The sequence below is a fragment of the Lepidochelys olivacea genome (genome assembly GCF_965140295.1).
Source record: "Lepidochelys olivacea isolate rLepOli2 genome assembly, chromosome: 6".
Classification (NCBI taxonomy): Eukaryota; Metazoa; Chordata; order Testudines; family Cheloniidae; genus Lepidochelys; species Lepidochelys olivacea.
Genome location: NC_140416.1, coordinates 106,134,852 through 106,160,445, shown reverse-complemented (window position 1 = coordinate 106,160,445; position 25,594 = coordinate 106,134,852). Strand labels below are relative to the sequence as shown.

Below are 25,594 nucleotides of genomic sequence, written 5' to 3'. Positions count from 1 at the left end.
AGTCAGGAAAGGCCTTCAGAAGACAGACCTAGAAAGCTTAAGAAGTGATGACGCTGTGGGTGGGGCACGAATACTCAAGTTAGAGAAGTCTTTGTCTCTGGATACAGGACCGTTTGGCAATGGTGTCTCATGTAGAAGTCCTGTCCTGCCTGCAGAAACCAGGATTTCTCAAATCAGTGAGATGGCGGCCGGAAAGTCTGCTTCTCTACCTCGAAGTACAAGCACGGTGAGCCTCTCTCAAACCAATTCTTTTGGCTATGTAGATTTAGCAGTACTGAATATTGATATGACTATGGTAATTGTCTCCCTTGGGTGGGCCCTAATTGTATACAGAACCTTATCACCCAAGTAGAGCAAGACATAGGGTATGTCTACACTGCAGCAGGGAGCAAACCTCAGCGGTGTGGATGTTGCAACTCGGGCTAGCCACTTCAGCACTGACCCAGGGATGCTTGCACAAGTCCGTCTACCCAGGACGGGAGGGTCACTTCCTGCTGCATTGGAGACATACCAATAGAGGTTTCTTTTTCAGAAGCTGAAGGCACTATCTACAAGAAATACGGGGTGGGGGTAGGGGGAAAGACAGTGAAGACACTATGCATCCTACCAACCCTTTCCTCAGCCACTCTCTGAAAGCAGGACTGGGTGATACAAAATTCAGTATGTTTATACCTTTGTGGCAGATCCTATCATCTGAAAACCTCCCTAGGGTTAAGTGTCTGGCATTAACAGGTCTAGCAGAAGAGATTCCTATCTGGCTATTTTTAAAAGCTAGATTAAGAACAGGGAGGGAAATTGCTCTGGGCTGAGGCTCTTGACACTCACTGGCAACAAATTAAATTTATGTAATGTCTAATTTTTAAATCTTGGTTGCAGTAGCTTTTTAATTATTATTATTGTCATTGCATAAAGTTGTCAGGCATCTTATGTTGCAGAACTCTGAACCGATCCATAAAATAGTTATGCTCCAGGATTATTAATTGTGGGCCTGCTAAAAACATTAGCCCAGAGACTGTACTTTTTAAACACACAGATCTCCAAGCTGTGACTTTACGTAAAGACAGCTATTAAAGCAATGTGCTCTCAAAAGATCACTTTCAGATCAAGTGTTGTTCACAAGAGGCTCGCATTTGACGAATACAGTAGGTCTGCTTATTCCATGCAGCGGACAACACCCCCCTGTGCTTCCCTATGCGCTCGTTCTAACTCTGGTCATTTAACGTAAGTATCAGCAACCCAGGCTAAGGATTTTATAGGGTGCCCTTGGATGTTATCTATCTACTGTCTATCAAAGAGGGCCTGAGGAGTGGGAGATAATGAAACAAAGAGAAGCTGCATGTTCCGTCGCAGGTCACAACCCCTACACAGAAAACGCAAGCACCTTCTCATGAATAGAGGTAACCTCACTGGGCCTCAGATCCGGTTCTATTGCAGGAATCATGTTTTCTTTGCGGGTTCAATTAGCCACTTGTCACATCATCTTTTCCACTGCACAAAACCACGCTCTGTACAGACCTGAGAGGCTAGGAACGTTCAGCCAACCGAGAGGTATGACTGACTAAATGTTCGTTGAGTGCTTTATAATTCCAATCAGTTAATGTAAGCATCAGCCTACTTTACATTTTAATTATTCAATTTAAGCATCAGCCTGTTCTAAATCTAGTCATTTAAAGTTTAACGTGCATCTTATAGCAGCAAGCCATGCTCCAGCCTGAAAAGATCCATATGTGAAAAGAAAGGAATGGTGGGGGAGGAAAAACCTTACATACAACCCCATTCACTGGACTGGGGCTTTCATGTGAGATAAAGTTACTGTATAACTATGGTGGGTTATTAGAATTTCCTAACTGAATATATTGCTGTAATTTAATATGGGGCTATTAGACAAACTTGCAGGAAAGCAACACAATAAGTAAACCTTGCGAGACAATAGTATACTTCCAAGGCTGAAGTGACGTAGCTGTTTTGCCAGGCTAGGAAACAACGGATCAGAGGGCTACAAACAATTAAAAAGCACTTCTCTGGACAGAAGTGGAGGGGGGGGGAGGAGAAGGAGGTGCACAATTGTCAGGGGCATAGGTTGCATGCAGTGTTGTAGCCACATTGGTCCCAGGATATTAGAGTGACAAGGTGGGTGAGAAGAAAAGGAGTACTTGTGGCACCTTAGAGACTAACCAATTTATTTGAGCATAAGCTTTCGTGAGCTACAGCTCACTTCATCGGATGCATAAAAGTGGGAAATGCAGTGAGGATGTTTTTATACACACAGATCATGAAAAAATGGATGTTTATCACTTCAAAAGATTTTCTCTCCCCCCACCCCACTCTCCTGTAGTATCTTTTATTGGACCAACTTTTGTTGGAGCGAGACAAACTTTCAAGCTTAAATAGAGCTCTTCTTCAGGTCTGGGAAACTAACTCAGAATGTAAGAGGGGCATGGTAGACACAGAGAGAGGGCCTGAGGAGGAGTCTGAAAGAGTTGGATCCTTTCCCAGATTCAGGAAATGGTAAGACTTAGGGAGAGGCAGACAGGCAGACAGACTGATTTGTTGTTTTTTGTGATCTGTGTTCTCTGAAGTGCTTTTGTTTTAAATAAATACTTTGCTTTAAGAAGGCTGTTTGGTAACATGGTTACCACTATCACTGCTCTCAGGTGGATCAGAACTGCAGGAACTAACTACCTCAGCAGTTTGCAATCACAGGAGACTGAAGCCCAAGACCTGGTCTGAGAGTTGGAAGATAGAATGATTCCAGCCTGAGACAGGTGACAGCTAGAGGGCTGAGAGGGGATGCACATGAAGAAACCAGAAAGGGTAAGAGATGCAGTTCACCCAGTGACTGTGATATCTAGGTACAGTGTTAACATCCCATCTCTTGCAGAAAGTGTCATGGGATGTTTAATTCCCACACACACACACACACTTGTATATTTTATTTTAAAACACATTTGTGGTACCACTGCATCCTAAACACCAAGGTGGGGCAACAGTTTGGTACCAACTCAGTAGGTGACATTCTTCCCCCTGGAACAACTTGGGTTTTCCTTAGAGGTCCTCCCATCCATGCATTGAGCCAGCATAATCTTGTTTAGTTTGTAAGATCTGATAATGTCACAGCTGCAGGGGATATGGCAGAATTCCACAGGATGTAGCTGCAAGCAATAATATAATGATGAAGCCAATAATAAAGGAAAGTGATATTGAAACCAACTATCTTGGAATTGGAAAAGGTTCAGAAAAGGGCAAGAAAATGATTAGGGGTATGGAACAGCTGCCATATGAGGAGAGATTAATAAAGTCAGGGACTTTTCAGCTTGGAAAAGAGACGACTAAGGGGGGATATGATAGAGGTCTATGAAATCATGACTGGTGTGGAGAAAGTAAATAAGGAAGTGTTATTTACTCCTTCTCATATCTCAAGAACTAGGGCTCACCAAATGAAATTAATAGGCAGCAGGTTTAAAACAAAGAAAAGGAAGTATTTTTTCCACACAACACACAGTCAACCTGCGGAACTCCTTGCCAGAGGACATTGTGAAGGGCAAGACTATAACAGGGTTCAAAAAAGAACTAGATATGTTCATGGAGGATAGGTCCCTCAATGGCTATTAGCCAGGATAGACAGGGATGGTGTCCCTAGCCTCTGTTTGCCAGAAGCTGGGAATGGACAATGATTACCTCTTCTGTTCATTCCCTCTGGGACACATGGCATTGGCCACTATTGGAAGACAGGATACTGGGCAAGATGGCCCTTTGGTCTCACCCAGTATGGCTGTTCTTATGTTCTTAACTCCATCCCAGAAATCACAGCCATTGGCAGCATGTTTCTACTGCAGGGAAAGGAACAGTTCTCAGAAGGAAGAAGCAGGCGTGCTGCTCTCCACAAATGGGAAAGAGAGCTCCACAACATTCTGTGGTGGATTTCGAAAATGCACGTTGTGCATGCCACAATAGGAGCATGCCTACTTTTGTACACAGGAATAGTTGTGGTTACAAGTGCGAATGCATGAAAGTGGGGTCTGAGATGAAAAGTCTATCCCTATAAAATTGAAATATTGCATGGGTATAGACAAGGTTGGTTCAAAACACATCTTGGGCTCTTGCCAATCCATTCTGTTGAGTGCCTTCTCCTATGAAGAGCACTAAAACTCCCTCAATTCATGTTTATAGTAAGATTTTGAAAGGGTGTGCAGCTGCAAAAATGAAAATGACTGGAAGTTGGGGAAAGAAGAAAGGACCCAGAAATAGGGGCACAACCAACCAAACTGAAGTTCAGCAAGTGGTGGGGCGTAGGGCTTTGTGTGACATAGTGACACGGAATCTGGAGAGAGAAGAGCTTAGTGCCAGCTTTGTAGAGTGACATCTCCAAAAAATGCCTTGTCTTCCTCCTCAGTCTGTACTGTACAGTGATCACCTCCTCAGTCATGAAAGAGAAGGGAATTCAGCTTGGTGAGAAAACCAATTAGTTAGAAAGCACACACTTTGTAGGAAGAGCAGTGCATGTTTAAATACATTCTTGACCAAGACTTCAATTAGTGTGTACAATAGAACATTCCTTTTCTGTTGTGATAGGTGAAGAAGCAGTATCTGCAACTTTAAAAATAAATAAATAAATAAGCAAAGGGGGTACACCTTAGTGAAGTATGAATTAGACTATCGTGCCCCTTCCAATCCCCCTGAAAAAGATTAAAATGTTTTAACAGCTGAAAGAATTATAACCAATAAGAGATATTTACATGGACAACATTTAAATTCTATAGTTGTGTTTAGAAATTCATACGATTCTAAGGCCAGAAGGAACCATTGTGATCATCTAGTCTGACCTCCAGGAGAACACAGGCCACAGCACTTCTCCAAAACAAATTCCTAGAGCAGAATCTTTTAGAAAAAAAAAATCCAATCTTGATTTTAAAATTGTCAGTGACAGAGAATCCACCATGTGCCTTGGTGAATTGTACCAATGGTTAATTACCCTCACTGTTAAAAATTTGAGCCTTCTTTCCAGTCTGAATTGATTTAGCTTGAATTTCAAGCCAGTGGATCGTGTTTACACCTTTCTCTGGTAGACCAAAGAGCCCATTATCAAAAATATTTGTTCCCCAAGTAGATACTTATAGACTGTAATCAAGTCTGGCATGCCATCATCCAGACAAATTAAAAAAAAATCACAAGGCACCAGGCCCAGATGGCATCCCAGCTGAGGTTTCTAAAGCTGGTGGAACAATGCTCCAGCACAAACTTTACCAACTCCTCGACAAAATCTGGAGCTGCTTGACTTTCTTCCATCTGACTTTAAGAACACCAACACTTTTACAATATTCAAGGAAGGGGACAAGTCTTTGTGCGGGAACTACAGAGGTATTGCCCTCCTCTTCATCACACTGAAGATCCTTGCCCAGATCCTACTAAACCGCCTTCTCCCCCTTGTCAAGGAACTCCTCCTCGAATCAGTGTGGCTTCAGGCCATCCCGAGGCACAACTGACATGATCTTTGTGGCATGAGAGATTCAGAAGACGTGCAGAGAGCGACACCAGGAACTGTTCATGGCATTCATTGATCTAACCAAGGCCTTTGACTCTATCAATCGTGATGCCCTATGGAAGGTGCTATGTAGGTTTGGCAGTCCACAGAAATTCATTTCCATCATCAGACTAGTCCGTGATGGGATTACTGCCACCATTCTGTGCAACGGCACAGAGACTGAACCATTCATCATTCACACTGGTGTCAAGCAGGGTTGCATCACTGCTCCAACACTCTTCTCCCTTTACCTTGCCGTGATCCTGATTCTCATCCGTGTCTGTCTTCCTGATGGAATCAGGATTGAGTATCTGAGAAGTGGACCATCCATACACCTGTTACGAATTATACCCGACAGGTCAGGCACAAGAACTGCTGCGAATTATACCCGACAGGTCAGGCACAAGAACTGCTGCGAATTATACCCGACAGGTCAAGCACAGTTCGAGTCTAGACTGAGGCACACGAACAAAGTCCACAACTGCAGAGTTCCCAAAGATACTAAGTTTATTACACTCGAGCGTGGTGCCCCCCTGCTAAACAGGAGGGGATCCCAAATGCAGGTTATACAGAGATTATATACCTTTTAGCAAAGCATGTTGCCCTCGTGCATCGGAAACCTTAGCCAATAGACAAACCCTTCCCTTATCTACCACCTATCCCTGCTAAGTGCATCCCCCGTGCTAAACCATTACTTCAACTACACAACATGGTCCTAAAGCAATGCACCAGTAGCCTTTCTCATTAGTATGGGAGGCTCACATCAAGGCCAGGAGGCAGGGAGTTAGGAACAGACAAAGAACAGAAACCGGGAGTCGAGACAGGCTGGAAAACAAGGGGTGGGGGGGAGGATTTCACAGGAATGCAGTATCTAAGGAACACTCCTCCTGGTGCATGATGTGTTTAATTTCAGACAATGGTGGGCCACAAACCAAAATGGAGTCACATATGCACATATGCTAACTTTTCCTTAACACACCTCCGATGTCTCCAAACAAAATCTAAGATCACGAGAATTGGCATCACTGACCTTCAGTATGCAGATGACTGTGTAATTCTCACACACACACACAGGCCAACTTGCACACCACCCTAAATCTTTTTGCAGCTCCCTATCATAGCCTGGGTCTCTCTCTCAACATTGGGAAAACCAAGATACTCTACCAGTCCTCACCTACACAAACTACTCTTCATACTCCACAAATCACCATCAGCGGAGAACCCCTAGAAAATGTGGACCATTTTCCTTATCTTGGTGGCCACCTCTCCCAAACAGCCAGCATTGACACAGAAATTGAATACAGAATCCACTGTGCTGGCACATCCTTTGGAAGACTACTCAAATGAGTCTTCAATTAAAGGGATCTGCAAATAGGCACCAAGATCTTGGTTTACAAGGCAGCTGTCATCCTTACCCTTCTCTCTGTGTGTTAGTAACCTATAGATGATACCTCAAGTGGCTGGAGTGGTTCCAACAGCATTGCCTCAGGAGGATTCTCAGGATCAACCGGGAAGACCGACGCACTAACATCAGGTTACAGAGTGGTAGCCATATTAGCACTAGTCATGAAACACCAACTCAGCTGGGCTGGGCACTGTGTACATATGCCAGACACTCGCCTCCTAAGGCAAGTGCTCTTCTCTCAGTTAAGTGAGGGAAGAGAGGCTTGCAGGGGGCTGTGGAAGCGCTTCAAAGACATACTGGAAGTACACCTTAAAAAGGGAGGCATCAACCCAACAAACTGGGAGGACTCAACGCGGAATAGAACACAGCGGCACAATATCATACACCAAGCCACAGCTCGCTTTGAGGAGAACAGACGTGCTCATGAGACAGAGAAGTGACAAAGGAGGAAAGAAAGGGCACAACAGTCCAGACAACAACTATGTCTCCTCCAAGATTACACCTGTCACTTCTGTGGGAAAATCTGCAGAGCACGAATTGGGCTCCTCAGCCACTTAAAAACCCACCAATGAACCCAATTGGCAGACATCATCCTCGCATCGAGGGATAGCCAAAGAATCAAGTCACCCCTTAACCATCACTTTGTTAAGCTAAATAGATTGAGCTCCTCAAGTCTGTCACATAAAATTTCTAATTCTTAATCATGTAAGCGGTGATAGGTAGTTACATGGCATTATCCTTGTCAAGGTTCCTCCCCCACTCTGAACTCTAGGGTACAGATGTGGGGACCTGCATGAAAAACCTCCTAAGCTTATCTTTACCAGCTTAGGTCAAAACTTCCCCAAGGTACAGAATATTCCACCCTTCTTCCTTGGATTGGCCGCTACCACCACCAAACTAATACTGGTTACTGGGGAAGAGCTGTTTGGACGCGTCTTTCCCCCCAAAATACTTCCCAAAACCTTGCACCCCACTTCCTGGACAAGGTTTGGTAAAAAGCCTCACCAATTTGCATAGGTGACTACAGACCTAGACCCTTGGATCTTAAGAACAATCCTCCCAACACTTGCACCCCCTCTTTCCTGGGAAATGTTGGATAAAAAGCCTCACCAATTTGCATAGGTGACCACAGACCCAAACCCTTGGATCTGAGAACAATGAAAAAGCATTCAGTTTTCTTACAAGAAGACTTTTAATAAAAATAGAAGTAAATAGAAATAAAGAAATCCCCCCTGTAAAATCAGGATGGTAGATACCTTACAGGGTAATTAGATTCAAAACATAGAGAACCCCTCTAGGCAAAATCTTAAGTTACAAAAAAGATACACAGACAGAAATAGTTATTCTATTCAGCACAGTTCTTTTCTCAGCCATTTAAAGAAATCATAATCTAACACGTACCTAGCTAGATTACTTACTAAAAGTTCTAAGACTCCATTCCTGGTCTATCCCCGACAAAGACAGAATATAGACAGACACACAGACCCTTTGTTTCTCTCCCTCCTCCCAGCTTTTGAAAGTATCTTGTCTCCTCATTGGTCATTTTGGTCAGGTGCCAGCGAGGTTACCTTTAGCTTCTTAACCCTTTACAGGTGAGAGGAGCTTTCCCCTGGCCAGGAGGGATTTCAAAGGGGTTTACTCTTCCCTTTATATTTATGACAATCCTCTCTCTCTCTCTCTCTAACATCCCGGCCTCTTTCCTATCATATTATTTTGGTGGTAAATTGCAGAGAGTTTTGCTCCCCTCTGCTTCATCTCTCAGAGGTGACCACAGGGCTCTTGGTAATTTCTAGCTTTGTCAAAACACAGATCAGTGAATGCAGGATTGTGGCTTCTTCCTTCTGTCAAATACTACAGTGTAAAAAGGAAATGGCTGATGCCCTTCACAATATAGGAATTGACACCACCTTTCCAATTTTGTCAAAATTGGCATCTTTGTTGTCCTCTTAAGACAATGAATTTGATGCACAATGCCTCAGCCTTTGATATGGTATTATAGTCACTTCATCTGCCTATCCATGCATACTGTACAATATTATCTTACATGGTCCTGTAATATCACACAAGAGCCATATGTCAAAATCATCAAATTTGGGTGCTTAAAGTTATGCATCTGAACTTATGGCCTGATCCCACTGACCTAACAATCTTCAGCATTGTAAGTAAGTGCAGAATCAGAAAATTTTGAACTGTTTTCTCTAATCAGTGTTTTCCCTACAGTGCTCCCTGTGAAACTGCCAGTATGATATGGCTAATACCCAATGAAGCACTAATGAATAGTTTTCCACATATCTTATGCATTCACAATATAGTCTCTTGTGACCTCAGGTATATACAGGTTAACTTTATACACAAGGCCTTATGGTAGGAGGGCCTAGAGCACAATACCATGAGTTATAGGAACTTATGACCAAAAGTAGGGATTCCTGCTCTGTAACCTCTCAGTGACTCACTTGCTAGCTATGAAACCAAACCCGTGACTGATTGTTTTCTGTTCCTATTTAACTGAACAGGTAGTTGTTAAACTCCCGCCACCCTTGCACTTCTAAGCATGACTCAAATACGGAGCACTAGATCATCTCCTATTGCTTTGTCTGTGACAATGGTGACGTAAGTGCTGGCGCTGCCATGCAGCCTATGTGCAATTCCATCTTTTGAGGAATAGAGTTAAACCAATTCCTCTTGTCATGATAAAGCCAGAATCAGCTCCTTTGCCCGTTGTCAAGAAGAGTGCAACCATCATGCATTGCAGGAGATACCAATGTAAAGTTTTTAGAGCAGCAGATGTGGCCCAGTTTTACAAAGACACAAGATAAACAGATTGTGTTTTGAGAGTTCTCCTTGGCTGCTCTAAAACCTCTCTGTTGTTTACTAACGGAACTGTGCCTACCTGACTACAATGCAAAAAGCTGAGGGATTCACAATAAGATGTATGTGGTCAATTATAGTTTATCTGGCTGTCAGATAAAGACTAGATCAGCAGCTATTCTAAAATGCGTGGATTGCTATAAGCCAGTACACAGCATAGTGGGCAATTTCCTGATGCTGGCCAAGAAGTTCTCTGTCTAAGATGCTTGGCAATCAAAAATTGGAGTTTTGACTTAACTAAATTGGGGGGAGGGGGGAGAGAAAACAAACCATTTTCCTACTAGGTCTAATGTTTAGCTCCAGAGGGGCACTTAGTAAAGGGAAAATCTTGCACTAGATTGAGTGATACCAAGCCCTTACAATTCACATTGATTTCAGTATCTCTAAACATCTAGATCTCAGGAAAGCAATGTAATGAGAACCTACGTTTGGTGGGAGTCTACTGCTATTTTGTTAATGATATTTAGCCCACCTCTTACTGACAAGCATTTCCCAATTGTGTAGTTTGCCTTTGGCTGAGATGGTGCATATACTTTTGAGATGGTGCTGTACTTTTATAGCAAAATAAGCGCTACTGGCCTGTGTAGCTGACTGTTGCCAGACATGACTGCAAACTGAAGATATGCAGTGTTGGTGTAACCATGTACCCACCTGGTCTCTCTGCAAACTGAAGAGACAGCTAACCAAAGGAAGATAGGAAGGAGGGATGGGACAGCAAATATGATGAATCGTTGATTTTTGATACTGATCAGATACAGAAGGAATACTGATCAGTATTCTCCAGCTCAGATTTTCCTCTTTTGTGTAAAAACTTTCCTGTATAACTTACGAGAGAGAACAGTTTTTGAAGATGTCACTACCCACTTTCAGCGCATATTCAGTGTTAGGGGGCTTATTCCTTCACCCACTTACTTCCCTGGTCCTTCTCGCATGACCAGAGAGCAACAATACCCGAAGTCCAAAGGTGCAAACAATTCGATGTTTATTGGGGTGAACTTCCAGCAAGAATGATTCCAGTTTCCTTCCTTAGTATCTTCCTTCCCAGCTCTGACACCACAGAGCCTTACACCTGTGTCCCTGTTCCCATTCCTACCCTTAGCCAAACATGATTCCAACTTCCTTACTCCCATTCCCTGTTCCCATTTCCCTCTTTAGCAAAACATGATTCCAATTTTCTTACCCCTGTTCCCATCTCACACACCCACATGCCCACCCCCACCCACACCCACACCCAGTCACTTCCTCATTGACTACAGATTATATAGTAAAACTTGAGTTCTGCTTAGCTATACCTTAACCAATCATTTTCCTGAAATTTAACTAACCAATCTTAACATATTGTAACATGATTATGTAACCAATTATATCCCACCACCTCAATTAGTTTACACCCAGCAAAATTAATTATACAGCAGACAGGAACAATCACAGAACCAGACAGAGATTATGCAGACAAACAACAGCAAAGTGGGAACTATAATGACAAAACAATACAGAAGTGAGGATTTCACATCCCAGCTATTGATAAGTGAGTTCTTGCCAGACAGGATGCTATCAAACTAAGTTTCCTTTTACATTTTCTAGGCACTTCCCTTTCTCTGGAGGTGATAGGAATACAATCCTGTCCTGATAGTGCCTAACAGCCCAATAGCACCTTATTTCAATGTGACTAGTTTGGAATGTGAGGATGTGACCGTTCGCTTCCCAGCTTATGGCTGCCTCTGCTGCTTAGCCAAAGGCCTGAGCCTAAGCACAGGGCCACAAACTGTCACAGTAAGAGAAGGCCCTTACACTGGCAGACAGTGGTTTTGATTCTTTCTTTTATACCTCTATCACTAGCCAAGTGATAAGAATACACCTAAATTCTTAGAGTATAGGCCTTTACAGACAGGCCTGAATATCTATATCCTAACATTCAGTGACTGAGTTAACATCTTATCCTACTATGGTATGGCCATTTGGTACACACAAGCAGATGGATTGCAGCGTGTGATGAATCTGTTAGGACCAGAGGGAATCATTATCACAATAACTTACCCTGGCCTGCATAGCGAAAACCTCCGAGTGGTGCAGAGGTGGCACTCTTCTTGTTCAGAGTGCAAGGGAAATCCCCAGAGGGAAAGCTCACTCCGTTGTGCCGTTCATATGAGGTATTGACTTTTTTGTCCAACTCATTCTCTGGCTATTAGAATTTTAAGAATTCCAATCAGTGTCTTACTGAATGCAATTAACAGAAATATAGAAGTAACTTCTTACCATTCCTCCATGAGCAAAATAAAGGTTTACTTCCAAACCTGAATCCATCACAAAAGGTATTTGTGGAGAATCAGGGGGAGAGAGAGAGATCGATACTCCTGTACTTTCAGCAACAGTTGGATTTTAAGTAATCCATCTTCTCTGTAGTCTGACACATCAAGGCCTCAGTGCTGTGTAGATTTCAGAATTGTATAGGAAACCTTAGTCTTAAAACTCTAATGCTCAATGAAGCATTGACAGTTCAAGAGCAGAAGCCGTGAGGAGTTAGGCTAGAGACTGGAGTGATTATATAAAGTGTGGATAATTCTGACACCAACCATGCTCCCTACCTTCCCTCCTGCACTCCCCAACACCTTGTTGCATTATTATTACAGCATAGGAATCATGGGGATGTAGTCTTTGGATGGCTTGGTATGGGAGGAGGGAGCAGGAGAGAGACCATTTGGTATTTTAAAAGGATGCTTTTTATATTCAGTTCTATCAGAAGGGGATGGAATAGCCACAGCCAAGCTCAGGCATTTGTTTCAGCAAGCATCCCTTTGCTTAGGAGCTCTGAATTGACACCATCTCGATTCTAAAGGACCTTGCTTAAGACTTAGCATTCACAGATAAAAACAAAAAGAAAAGGAGTACTTGTGGCACCTTAGAGACTAACCAATTTATTTGAGCATGAGCTTTCACATCCGATGAAGTGAGCTGTAGCTCACGAAAGCTCATGCTCAAATAAATTGGTTAGTCTCTAAGGTGCCACAAGTACTCCTTTTCTTTTTGCGAATACAGACTAACACGGCTGTTACTCTGTGTCAAGGTTCCTCCCCCACTCTGAACTCTAGGGTACAGATGTGGGGACCTGCATGAAAAACCTCCTAAGCTTATCTTTACCAGCTTAGGTCAAAACTTCCCCAAGGTAACAAATATTACCCCCGTTATCCTTGGAATGGCCGCTACCACCACCAAACTAATACTGGTTACTGGGGAAGAGCTGTTTGGACGCGTCCTTCCCCCCAAAATACTTCCCAAAACCTTGCACCCCACTCCCTGGACAAGGTTTGGTAAAAAGCCTCACCAATTTGCCTAGGTGACTACAGACCCAGACCCTTGGATCTTAAGAACAATGAACAATCCTCCCAACACTTGCACCCCCCCCTTTCCTGGGAAATGTTGGATAAAAAGCCTCACCAATTTGCATAGGTGACCACAAACCCAAACCCTTGGATCTGAGAACAATGAAAAAGCATTCAGTGTTTTACAAGAAGACTTTTAATAAAAAATAGAAGTAAATAGAAATAAAGAAATCCCCCCTGTAAAATCAGGATGGTATATATCTTACAGGGTAATTAGATTCAAAAACATAGAGAACCCCTCTAGGCAAAACCTTAAGTTACAAAAAAGATACACAGACAGAAATAGTTATTCTATTCAGCACAATTCTTTTCTCAGCCATTTAAAGAAATCATAATCTAACACATACCTAGCTAGATTACTTACTAAAAGTTCTAAGACTCCATTCCTGTTCTGTCCCCGGCCAAGACGACTACAGACAGACACCCAAACCCTTTGTTTCTCTCCCTCCTCCCAGCTTTTGAAAGTATCTTGTCTCCTCATTGGTCATTTTGGTCAGGTGCCAGCGAGGTTACCTTTAGCTTCTTAACCCTTTACAGGTGAGAGGAGCTTTCCCCTGGCCAGGAGGGATTTCAAAGGGGTTTACCCTTCCCTTTATATTTATGACACGCCCCCCAAATCTCAGCTAGGGTGAAACACTGGCTGGGATTTCTTCCTGGAGCTCTAGGAAAACAGAGTTAATAAGACACATGCATCTCTAAATATACTACCAAGTACATAAAGACTAACAATATTTTCCACATCTCAAGGACGATTTTAACCAGTTGATTCTGGGAAACTTTCACGGGAGAGTGCATCAGCCACTTTGTTAGAAGCTCCTGAGATGTGTTGGATGTCGAAATCAAAATCTTGGAGAGCTAAACTCCACCGAAGAAGTTTTCTGTTAGTTTCTTTGACGGTGTGAAGCCACTTTAGTGCAGCATGGTCGGTTTGCAGGTGGAAACGCCGTCCCCAAACATATGGGCGTAGCTTTTCCAGAGCGTAGACAATGGCATAACATTCTTTTTCAGTGACTGACCAGTTGCTTTCCCTCTCAGACAGTTTTTTGCTGAGAAACACTACAGGGTGGAATTCTTGATCAAGTCCTTTCTGCATTAAAACTGCTCCCACACCACGCTCGGATGCATCTGTGGTTACTAGGAACGGTTTGTCAAAGTCTGGGGCCCTTAGTACAGGGTCAGACATGAGTGTCGCTTTAAGCTTGTTAAAGGCCTTCTGACACTTTCCGGTCCACTGAACAGCATTTGGCTGTTTCTTTTTGGTTAGGTCTGTCAGTGGGGCAGCGATTTGGCTGTAGTGCGGTACAAATCGTCTGTAATAACCGGCCAAGCCTAAGAAGGATTGAACCTGTTTCTTTGACTTTGGGACAGGCCACTTTTGGATAGCATCCACTTTGGCCTGTAGGGGGCTGATAGTTCCTTGACCCACCTGGTGTTCAAGGTAAGTCACTCTGTTTAGGCCTATTTGACACTTCTTAGCCTTAACAGTTAGTCCTGCCTCCCTTATGCGCTCAAGGACTTTTTGTAGATGTTCCAGGTGGTCTGCCCAGGAATCCGAAAATATGGCCACATCGTCAAGGTAGGCAACTGCATATTCTCCTAATCCCGCTAGGAGACCATCTACAAGTCTTTGGAAAGTGGCGGGTGCATTTCGCAGCCCGAAAGGGAGTACATTAAATTCATACAGCCCGAGATGTGTGATGAAGGCTGACCTTTCCTTGGCAGATTCATCTAGCGGTACCTGCCAGTACCCCTTGGTTAAGTCCAAGGTAGAGATGAACTGGGCCCGTCCCAGTTTCTCTAATAGTTCATCAGTGCGTGGCATTGGATAATTGTCTGGGCGAGTTACAGCATTTAGCTTACGGTAGTCCACGCAAAAACGTATTTCCCCATCTGGTTTGGGAACTAGAACCACTGGAGATGCCCATGCACTTTCAGAGGGGCGGATTACACCCATCTGTAACATATCCTGGATCTCCCGTTCTATAGCAGTTTTAGCTTGAGGAGACACCCGGTAAGGTTGGACCCTAATTGGGTGAGCATTACCTGTGTCAATGGAGTGGTATGCCCGTTCAGTCAGTCCTGGGGTGGCTGAGAACGTTGGCGCGTAGCTAGTGCACAGCTCCTGGATCTGCTGTCGCTGCATACGCCCAAGGGTCATGGAGAGGTTCACCTCTTCCACACCACCAGCACATTTCCCTTCGTAGTAGACACCTTCAGGCCACTCAGCGTCGTCTCCTCCCTGGGCTGTAAACTGACAAACCTTTAATTCTCTGGAATAAAAGGGCTTTAGAGAATTAATATGATACACCTTAGGCTTTCGGTTGGAGGTGGGGAATGCTATGAGATAATTAACAGCTCCCAGGCGCTCCTGGACCACGAATGGCCCTTCCCACGATGCTTCCATTTTATGGGCCTGGAGCGCCTTTAAGACCATGACCTGGTCTCCTACTTTGAAGGAACGCTCTCTGGCATGTTTATCATACCAGGCTTTTTGCTCTTTTTGAGCATCCTGTAAGTTTTCTCTAGCAAGGGCTAAAGAGGTTCGGAGGGTGTTTTGTAGGTTGGTTACAAAGTCCAGAATGTTAGTTCCTGGAGAAGGTGTAAATCCCTCCCATTGCTGCTTCACCAACTGCAATGGCCCCTTAACCTCACGGCCATATACAAGTTCAAATGGAGAAAACCCTAAACTGGGATGTGGTACAGCTCTGTAGGCAAAGAGCAACTGCTGCAATACTAGGTCCCAATAATTGGAGTGCTCATTTACGAATTTACGTATCATGGCCCCCAAAGTTCCATTAAACTTCTCCACCATGCCATTTGTTTGATGATGGTAAGGAGTGGCAACCAAGTGATTTACCCCATGAGCTTCCCAAAGGTTTTTCATAGTTCCTGCCAGGAAATTAGTCCCTGCATCTGTGAGGATGTCGGAGGGCCAACCTACCCTGGCAAAAATGTCTGCTAGTGCCTGGCACACACTTTTAGCCCTGGTGTTGCTTAGAGCTACTGCTTCCGGCCATCGGGTGGCAAAATCCATGAAAGTCAGTATGTACTGCTTTCCTCTGGGTGTCTTTTTCGGAAAAGGACCCAGAATATCCACAGCTACTCGCTGAAATGGAACTTCAATGATGGGGAGTGGCTGGAGAGGAGCTTTGACCTGGTCTTGGGGTTTTCCCACTCTTTGGCACACCTCACAAGACTGGACATAGGTAGAAACATCCTTGCCCATTCCCTCCCAGTGGAATGACCCCCCCAAACGGTCTTTGGTCCTGTTCACCCCAGCATGGCCACTAGGGTGATCATGGGCTAAGCTCAAGAGCTTGGCCCGGTATTTAGTTGGAACTACCAACTGTCTCTGAGGATGCCAGTCTTCCTGGTGTCCCCCAGAAAGAGTTTCCTTGTATAAAAGTCCTCTTTCTACAACAAACCTGGATCTATTAGAAGAGCTGAGAGGCGGTGGGTTGCTCCGTGCCGCCGTCCAAGCTCTCTGGAGGCTTTCATCTGCTTCCTGTTCGGTCTGGAACTGTTCCCTTGATGCTGGAGACATCAGTTCCTCATGGGATTGTGGACCTAGGCTTGGTCCCTCTGGAAGCGATATAGGGGATGGAGCTGTTTCTGTTGACTGTGAACCGCTCTCCGCTGGTGCACTATGTTGGGATTCAGGCTCCGGCTGAGCCTCTTGTGTAGGGTTATCGGCTGCTGCCAGTTCAGGTTCGGTGGGGCCCTCTGGTGTTGAGGTTGCAAGTACTGGATTCAGTGCTGGCACGGGGTCTGGTGTTGGTTGTTTGGCTGGTTCCGGTTCTGGGACTGGTTCCGTCTGGGTCTCTGGGACTGGATCCACTACTGCTGTTGCAGACATTGGCCTGGGGTCCAGGTCCATCACCTCTGACTGGGTCCTGATAGAAGTTTCCGGAACAGAGCTAGGCCTCACGGCTTGTTTAGCCTGGTTGCGGGTGACCATTCCCACCCTCTTGGCCTGCTTCACATGATTGGCCAAGTCTTCCCCCAACAGCATGGAGATGGGATAATCATCATAGACTGCAAAAGTCCACATTCCTGACCAGCCCTTGTACTGGACAGGCAACTTGGCTGTAGGCAAATTGAAAGAGTGGGACTTGAAGGGTTGAATCGTCACTTGGATCTCTGGGTTGATTAAATTGGGGTCCAATAAGGAAGCATGGATAGCTGACACTTGTGCTCCGGTGTCCCTCCACGCGGTGACCTTCTTCCCACCCACACTCACAGTTTCCCTCCGCTCCAAGGGTATCTGGGAGGTATCTGGGCCTGTGGACCTCTGGTGTGATTCCGGTGCAATGAACTGTAACCTGTTGGGGTTCTTGGGGCAGTTGGCCTTTACATGCCCCAGCTCGTTACATTTAAAACATCGTCCAGCTGACGGGTCACCGGGGCGAGGTGGGTTGCTGGAGAACGGGGTGGTGGGACGATAAGGGGTCTGGAGGGTTCTTTGGGAGGTAGGTGGGGCTTTGGGCGGCCCCCGGTAATAGGGTGTGGTCTGGGGTGGTCCCTTCTGGTCTCCGCTCCAACTGCGACCAGTTTTCTTCTTCTCTGCCACCTCCACCCATCTGGCTCCAATCTCTCCTGCCTCAATTACAGTTTTGGGTTTCCCATCTAGGATGTATCTTTCTATTTCCTCAGGAACACCCTCTAAGAATTGTTCCATTTGCATTAGGAAGGGCAAATTTACTGGAGATTCAACACTTGCTCCTGATATCCAGGCATCCCAATGTTTTACAATGTGGTAGGCATGTCGGGTAAATGACATGTCTGGTTTCCACCTTAGGGCTCTGAACCTCCGACGAGACTGCTCGGGTGTTATCCCCATTCTGACTCTCGCCTTGGATTTAAACAGTTCATACTTGTTCATGTGTTCTTTAGGCATTTCAGCTGCCACCTCAGCTAAGGGTCCACTGAGCTGCGGCCTCAGCTCTACCATGTATTGGTCAGTGGAGATGTTGTACCCAAGGCAGGCCCTTTCGAAGTTTTCTAAGAAGGCCTCAGTATCATCACCTGCCTTGTAGGTGGGGAACTTTCTGGGATGGGAAGTGGTACCTGGAGAAGGATTGCTAGGGTTTGTTGGTATATTCTGCTGGGCCTTTATCCTCTCCATCTCCTCCACATGCTTCCTTGCCTCCATTTCCCTCTTGTGGGCAGCCTCCTGTACCTCCTTCTCCAGCCGCATGAGTTCTATCTGTCTTTCATGTTCCCTTTGTTTTTCCTCAGCCTGAAATTTGGCTAATTCCAGCTGTAGTCGAGCTGAGGATTTGGCCATTCTAACCTCTCTGTTTTTAACTAACTTTACACCCGAGGTTTAGAAATAAACAAACAAAACTTGGCTGTAAACTTTTGCTGTGCTGGAATAGAGTACCTATTCTCTGATAGTGATTGTCAGCCTACAGAAAAAGACAATTCCCTTGTCTCTGCTCTGGGCCCAAATTAAAGCAAAAAACCTCCAACTACTTGGAAAACTGCTTACCCAGCCCAAAGAAAAAAAAAAAATTTCTTTTCAAACCTGTGCTCCTTGTAAAACAAACAAAAAAAAAAAATCAAAATCCTAAAAAAAAAACCCTGCCACTTTTGTCTCCAGGCAAATGGGTAGAGCACACACCCCCTATTTACTTTTAGGAAGAAAAGAAAAAAAAAAAAAAAACCTCTGGGTTGGAAGACTGTGAATGTCCCTGCAGGAGTTAAGTACCCTGCCTCCAGGCAAGAAAACCTGCAATTCACAAGATAATCCCCTTTTGTCTCTGCTTGGCCACAAAGCAGAGAGAAACCAAGCTGCTTTCAGTTTCAAAGCTGCCTTCTGGACTTCCTAAAAATTCCTTTTTAAAATCTGTATTTCTAGTTCAAAAAATCTCAACTGGATCTCAAAATGATTTCAGGTTAATCCCACCACTGTGCCACCATGTCAAGGTTCCTCCCCCACTCTGAACTCTAGGGTACAGATGTGGGGACCTGCATGAAAAACCTCCTAAGCTTATCTTTACCAGCTTAGGTCAAAACTTCCCCAAGGTAACAAATATTACCCCCGTTATCCTTGGAATGGCCGCTACCACCACCAAACTAATACTGGTTACTGGGGAAGAGCTGTTTGGACGCGTCCTTCCCCCCAAAATACTTCCCAAAACCTTGCACCCCACTCCCTGGACAAGGTTTGGTAAAAAGCCTCACCAATTTGCCTAGGTGACTACAGACCCAGACCCTTGGATCTTAAGAACAATGAACAATCCTCCCAACACTTGCACCCCCCCCTTTCCTGGGAAATGTTGGATAAAAAGCCTCACCAATTTGCATAGGTGACCACAAACCCAAACCCTTGGATCTGAGAACAATGAAAAAGCATTCAGTGTTTTACAAGAAGACTTTTAATAAAAAATAGAAGTAAATAGAAATAAAGAAATCCCCCCTGTAAAATCAGGATGGTATATATCTTACAGGGTAATTAGATTCAAAAACATAGAGAACCCCTCTAGGCAAAACCTTAAGTTACAAAAAAGATACACAGACAGAAATAGTTATTCTATTCAGCACAATTCTTTTCTCAGCCATTTAAAGAAATCATAATCTAACACATACCTAGCTAGATTACTTACTAAAAGTTCTAAGACTCCATTCCTGTTCTGTCCCCGGCCAAGACGACTACAGACAGACACCCAAACCCTTTGTTTCTCTCCCTCCTCCCAGCTTTTGAAAGTATCTTGTCTCCTCATTGGTCATTTTGGTCAGGTGCCAGCGAGGTTACCTTTAGCTTCTTAACCCTTTACAGGTGAGAGGAGCTTTCCCCTGGCCAGGAGGGATTTCAAAGGGGTTTACCCTTCCCTTTATATTTATGACACTCTGAAACAGATAAAAACCTGACAATACTGAGGTCAACAGGAGTTTTGCAGGGCTAGGATTACATTGCAGGTTTATAGGCCTGTAACAAAGCAAAGACTCACTGGCACCGCTGTCGTCGTGGGAATTAGCACTTTTCCAGCCTCGGAGCGCCCTCTGCTGGCCAGTGTCTCACCTCCCTCAGGCCCCCCCATGTCCCTCCCGGACCCCGGTGCCCTTTGCCTTGGGGTTCTGCTGCAGCAGTATCCCACTCTGGGTCTCCCCTCTCAGGGGAATCCCCTCCTCCTATGCCCACCTTGCCTCAAGTGGCTACTGCCAGTTGTCATCTAGCCCTGGGGCAAACTGCACTGGGCTAGATGTCATCTAGTTGTCATCTAGCCCTGGGGCAAACTGGGGCACTGGGGCAAACTGCAGTCTGTGATGGCCACTCATCATTGGCAAGGGGTAGGACCAGCTGCCTCTGCCTATTCCCAGGCTACACCTCTTTAGCCCCAGTACCTGCCTTGGGCCTTTAACAAGGCCGACAGCCTGGGAAGTTGCCAGGCTAGAGTTCCCCTTGCCTTTCCCCAGCCCTGCTCCGCTTCAGGTACCCTATTCCCAGGCAGCTAAGTCCTTCTCCCTCCAAGGCTGGAGAGAGACTGACCCAGTACCTCCCTGAGCCCTTATAACGGGGCCAGGTGTGGCCTGATTGGGGCGTGGCCCAGCTGTGGCTGCTTCCCCAATCAGCCTAGCCTTTTTCCACCCGAGTGGGGTAACTGCCCCGCTACAGGGCCCCTGGCTGTGCTTGCATATGTTTTCAGCCAATTAACCCCTTTCATTTTTCCGTTCTTATTTTCTCGGGTTTCATCGGTCAAGCAAAAAAACCTCCATAACCTGTCTGGTTATTGTCTCTGTGGACAGCTGGTAATGGTGTCTCCACAAGAGCAGAAATCAGAAGTAAAGGAGGAAAGATGCACAAGCCTAAATTTTCCATTTCCTTTTTGTCTTGATGGGTAACTACAATACTATATTTTTATCACTTTGCAATGCTATGAAGAGCTACATTCCCTCTCCCCACACACACACGCAATTCCCAAAGAGTATCTCCCAGCAATAAGCAGGTACTGTTGGCCTCTCCTGTGCTTCTAGATCCAGAGGGGAGTTTGCCTCCAGTGTCAGAGGTCTCTCTACTGTAGCCAGCAGAAAAGTGGAAGAGACCAGCTCTTCTGCAACTGCTGCCCAGAACCACATATCAAAGAAACAAAACCCATTCATTATTTTGATTGGAAGGAAATTGTTTAACCTTCTCAAAACAAGGAAAGGAAACCTCCTGGAGCTTGTGGGGAGCGAGTGAATGCACAAGGTGAAGATGGACGCACAGCAGCTTATAATTTAGGGCTAGAGTCATAAGGAGGACTTAGGGTAATAGTGAACATTGCAACATCTAACCCTGACACCCACAGCCCCGAGTTAGGAATCCAGGCTCCCTATACAACGCATGGGGAGTCTCAGATGCCTAAAAGAGGGATTCACTGAAGCCAGCGCACTGAGTGGGAAGCTGTCTATGGTAACCAATAGACGATGCCAAGGAGAAGGGAGTGGCCTAAGCCCTGTCACTCAGATGTACTTAGCATTCATCTCCAGTGGTGCTGGAACTAGGAGTATGGGGGTGCTAGCTGGAAGTAGTAATAAAAACCAAATACATGGTTTCCATCATCAGCACTCCTGCTATAAAAATTGTTCCAGCACCCACGTTTGTCTCCCATTTGGAGAAATGTCTGCAAATCTTCTTGTGGATTTAGGGGTCTAAGCCAGGTCAGTCATTTTTCATGAAAAACAATTATAAGATTGTGGAGCACCCCCTTATCCTCAATAGTTCAGTGGTTAGGGCATTCACCTGGGAGATGGGAAACCTGGGGGTCATGTCTCTGTGAATCAGGTAAGATGGGGATTTGAACAGAGGTCTCCCACATCCTGGGTGACTGCTCTAATCTCTGGGATATTCAGTAAAATGGGGGGGTGCACCCCCACTACCACCTATTCCTCCTGGCAGTCTTTCAAGTGAGTTGGGTGTGCTCTGAGCATGCCTATGGGATCAGGCCCCACAGGTGAAATAGGTAGGGGAACTTTTAGCTGTGAGCTAGGTGCCTAGCAGCTTGGCACTGCCAGGAATTAGGTGGCTTTGCGCTTGCCCACTGGCAGAAAATTAGGTGCCTAAGTAGCAGATGTGTGGGAGCTCTGTGAATAGCAGTGCCACCTAGATGTTGAATTTATGCACCTCATTCCTCCTTATGCATCTAGCCTTCAGTCTAAATAATATAAAGGAGGTGTGATTTAGGAAACAGTCACAGAAGGGGAGTCTAGGAAAGCCATAAGGAAGAACTTTCTATGGTAATAAGCTGTGTTTAAGAACCAGTAAGTACAGGGTTACCTGCAGCCTGAATAAAAATAGGAAAAGAAAAAAGTTATTGTAGTATTATAACCAAGTCTTTGCTGTTCTCTACCACAAAGAGCATTTCAGAACTTGTTGGAATTTAAAGTGACAAAGCCTCAGATAAATAGTGTCTAACAGAGTTTAATTAGTCTTCACCAATAAGCTAGCTAACAAATTTCTGTTTGCAAGTATTTTGCAAATGGTTCTTGATTTCTGAGACTGCATTAGTTATTTGCAAGCGTTTGCTAAACAGATTATTTAAACAAATGTCAGCCTATGCAGTGTTCATGAACTGTGTGTTTTTTGATGTTCAACACTGGAGGTGTGAGATTAGTCCCTTAAGTCTCATGGTAGGCTCTCCCTGACTGGCTACCTGCAGCTTTTTAAATGAGAATACTGAACAAATAAATAAGAGTCTTGTTCCAACACACATACTCTTTTATTCCCCCTGAGAATAAAGACGCTCACCCCAAAAATAGCTATTCCTGATATTTGTACTCACAAAAACCGATAGTGTGAACATGATCCAACTGAATAGCCTTTCAGAATTCATACTAGTGCCTACAAACCTTTACTTTTGCAGAAGTCAACCAACTTTCTTTGCAGCAGAAACTCACACAGTGTACTAGACACAGCCTATTTCTGGAGATCCAAAGCTGAACCATAGTCAGGCAACAAGAAACTGGTGGGATGACTGAGCAGAAACAAAACATAGCAACTAGCAGCAAGACATGCTCAGCATTAGAGAATCTTTATCAATACAAATCAAAAACGAGGGATCATAAGCAAGCAGTCTGGATAAAGGCCCTTTCTTCCCCAGGTAATCATCTCTTTCTACCACTCTAGCAGCAAAATTCTTATAGTCCTCTCCCTAGACAACTAGGCCAGGAAATGTACTTGGAAGTGTGTTTTGTTTTTTTTTAAAGAGGAATTTGAGAATCATTATGCTACAAAAAAATGAAAAGCCTCAAAAAGTCCCTGCTCATTAGGGATTTACATGAAAGGGTGAGATAACAGAGACTGTACTGAAACTCCCCCCAAGTGTCTGTATTTAGCTGTGGAGCTCTAATGGGGATTAGACTCTTCAGTTGTATTGCATACACAACTCTTATTCACATTTTGTTATGTTGAGGTCTGATCTCTTTCACTGTCTTTTAGTGGCAAATGGAAAATGGACAGTAAGCCAATGCAGAGTAGAAGCAGAATCAGATGATGATGATGATATCAGCAAAAAAGCAAAGCTGTGGAAGGAAATAAAGCAAAATGTTATAATTGTACGCTCTCTAGCCAAAGAAATAAGATTAAGTGATGTTAACCCTGTGAAAGTAGCTGCCTGGATTGAAAAAAAGCATGGGGGTTAGTGTAAGAGCTGGGAGGCTGCAAGATGGTGATCTTTTAGTTCAGCAGTTCTCAAACTGTGGGTCGGGACCTCAATTTAATGGGGTCACCAGGGTTGGCTTAGACTTGCTGATGCCTGAGCCCCATCACACGGGGCTGAAGCCAAAGCCCGAGGGCTTCAGGGGTCAGGTTACAGTTCCCCTGCCTGGGGCTGAAGTCCTTGGGCTTTGCTTCCCCACCCACCCAGGGTAGTGGGGCTTAGGCTTTGGCTTTGGTCCCCACACTTGGGGCAATGAGGCTCAAGTGGGCTCAGGCTTTGGTCCCCCTCCTGGGGTCATGTAGTAATTTTTGTTGTCAGAAGGGGCTCGCGGTGCAATGAAGTTTGAGAACCCCTGTTTTAGTTGAATGTAAAAACGAAGAGCAAGCTGATAAACTGATAAAAAGTAAAATGCTATGGAAAGTTAAAATAAGTTGCCAGCTAACAAACTGCTTGACTGAACTATAGGGGGTAATATATAGAGTGCCATTAGAGCTCACCAATGATGAGAGCACTAAAAAGCACAGGTGAAGATGAAGTTTTAGTAGTAAGAGACTAATTAATAAAAGAAGAAGAGAAAGCAAGCCATCAGCTGCTGTACTGAGGTCATTTAAGGGAGGGACTGTACCCGAGAAAGTACCACTAGAGTTTCACATACTCAGAACCAAGCCATATATCCCCCTCTCCCTTAAGATGTTATAAGTGCCAACAGTATGGGCATGTAGCAGCTGTTTGTAAAGGGAAAACAAGATGTGGCAAATGTGGGGGAGAGCATTCCTATGAAAATTGTATAGAAGGGACAGAAGTCAAATGTAGAACTGCAGTTGTAACCACAATCGGGTATATAGAGGGTGTATTGTGGCAAAGCAAGCTAAAGAGATACAAAAGAAAAAAATTGTTAACAACATGACTTATGCAGAAGCTATAAAGCAACTCTCAAAGCATCAATTGGAGAAGGAGATACAATCAGCAAAGGAAAAGGGGAACGGCAGGCGTAGCCTCATTCTATAAAGAATATGAGTAACACTGCAGAAAGAATAGGTGATCTACCAGTCACAAAAAAGAAAGATTTATTGCATTTTTGATAGAAGTGTTAAATTGTACATTATAAACTGGGCAAAAAGCAAAAAAAATTGAAATTAAAACAAATGCAGCAGAAAATTACTTGTATATTAGCAGTTTGCCAATGGACCGTATTCAAGCAATTTTGAATGACGTTAATGGTGAAATACGACTGGTATGGGGATCTCAGTCTGGAGTTGGAATGCACACAGTCTGATAGCACGTGGTCAAAAACTAAAAGAAAATATCCTGGCAATGAAAACTAAACCAGATGTACATACATCCTGGAAATAAGGTTGGTTGAAAAGCTCACGTTTAAAATTCCAGGGCATATTCCCTTGAGGCAAGACTAAAAAACAGGATGAAGAGGCAGCATAAGGGAAAGATTAAACTACATAGCCGTAGAGCAGGGGTCTCAAAGTCCCGGCCCGCGGGCCATCTGCGACCCAGGAACCTCCCCACTCTGGCCCACAGAGGAGAGACGCATGCAGATACGCTGCCCACTGTTGGCTGCAGATACCACCCCCCGCAGCTCCCATTGGCTGGGGGAGAGGGACAGAGGTACCATCACTAGTCACTGGGCAGAGTCAGCCATGGAGGCAGCATTATTAGTTGCCAGGCAGAGTCAGCCATGGAGGCGTCATTGTGGAAAAAAGTGATGCCTATAAACAAGTGAAAATACCGAACACAACTATCTGATGCACACCTGGCTGCAATCCTG

General features: G+C 44.6%; 2 protein-coding genes across 4 annotated transcripts in view; one reads left to right on the top strand and one right to left on the bottom strand.

Annotated features, from left to right (window-relative positions):
- The window catches only part of LOC311522593 (uncharacterized protein), a gene marked incomplete at its 5' end in the record, with an annotated part of 91,179 nt that extends 77,524 nt beyond the window's left edge, over positions 1-13,655 (bottom strand). Inside the window, 2 exons of the mRNA XM_084632065.1 lie at positions 11,832-11,976; positions 13,539-13,655. Coding sequence (XP_084488191.1) covers positions 11,832-11,976; positions 13,539-13,655 — 262 coding nt within the window. The remainder of the gene's footprint in view (positions 1-11,831; positions 11,977-13,538) is intronic.
- BEGAIN (brain enriched guanylate kinase associated) overlaps positions 1-25,594 on the top strand; it is a 526,866-nt gene that overhangs the window by 263,556 nt on the left and 237,716 nt on the right. The gene's annotated exons all lie outside the window — the stretch shown is intronic.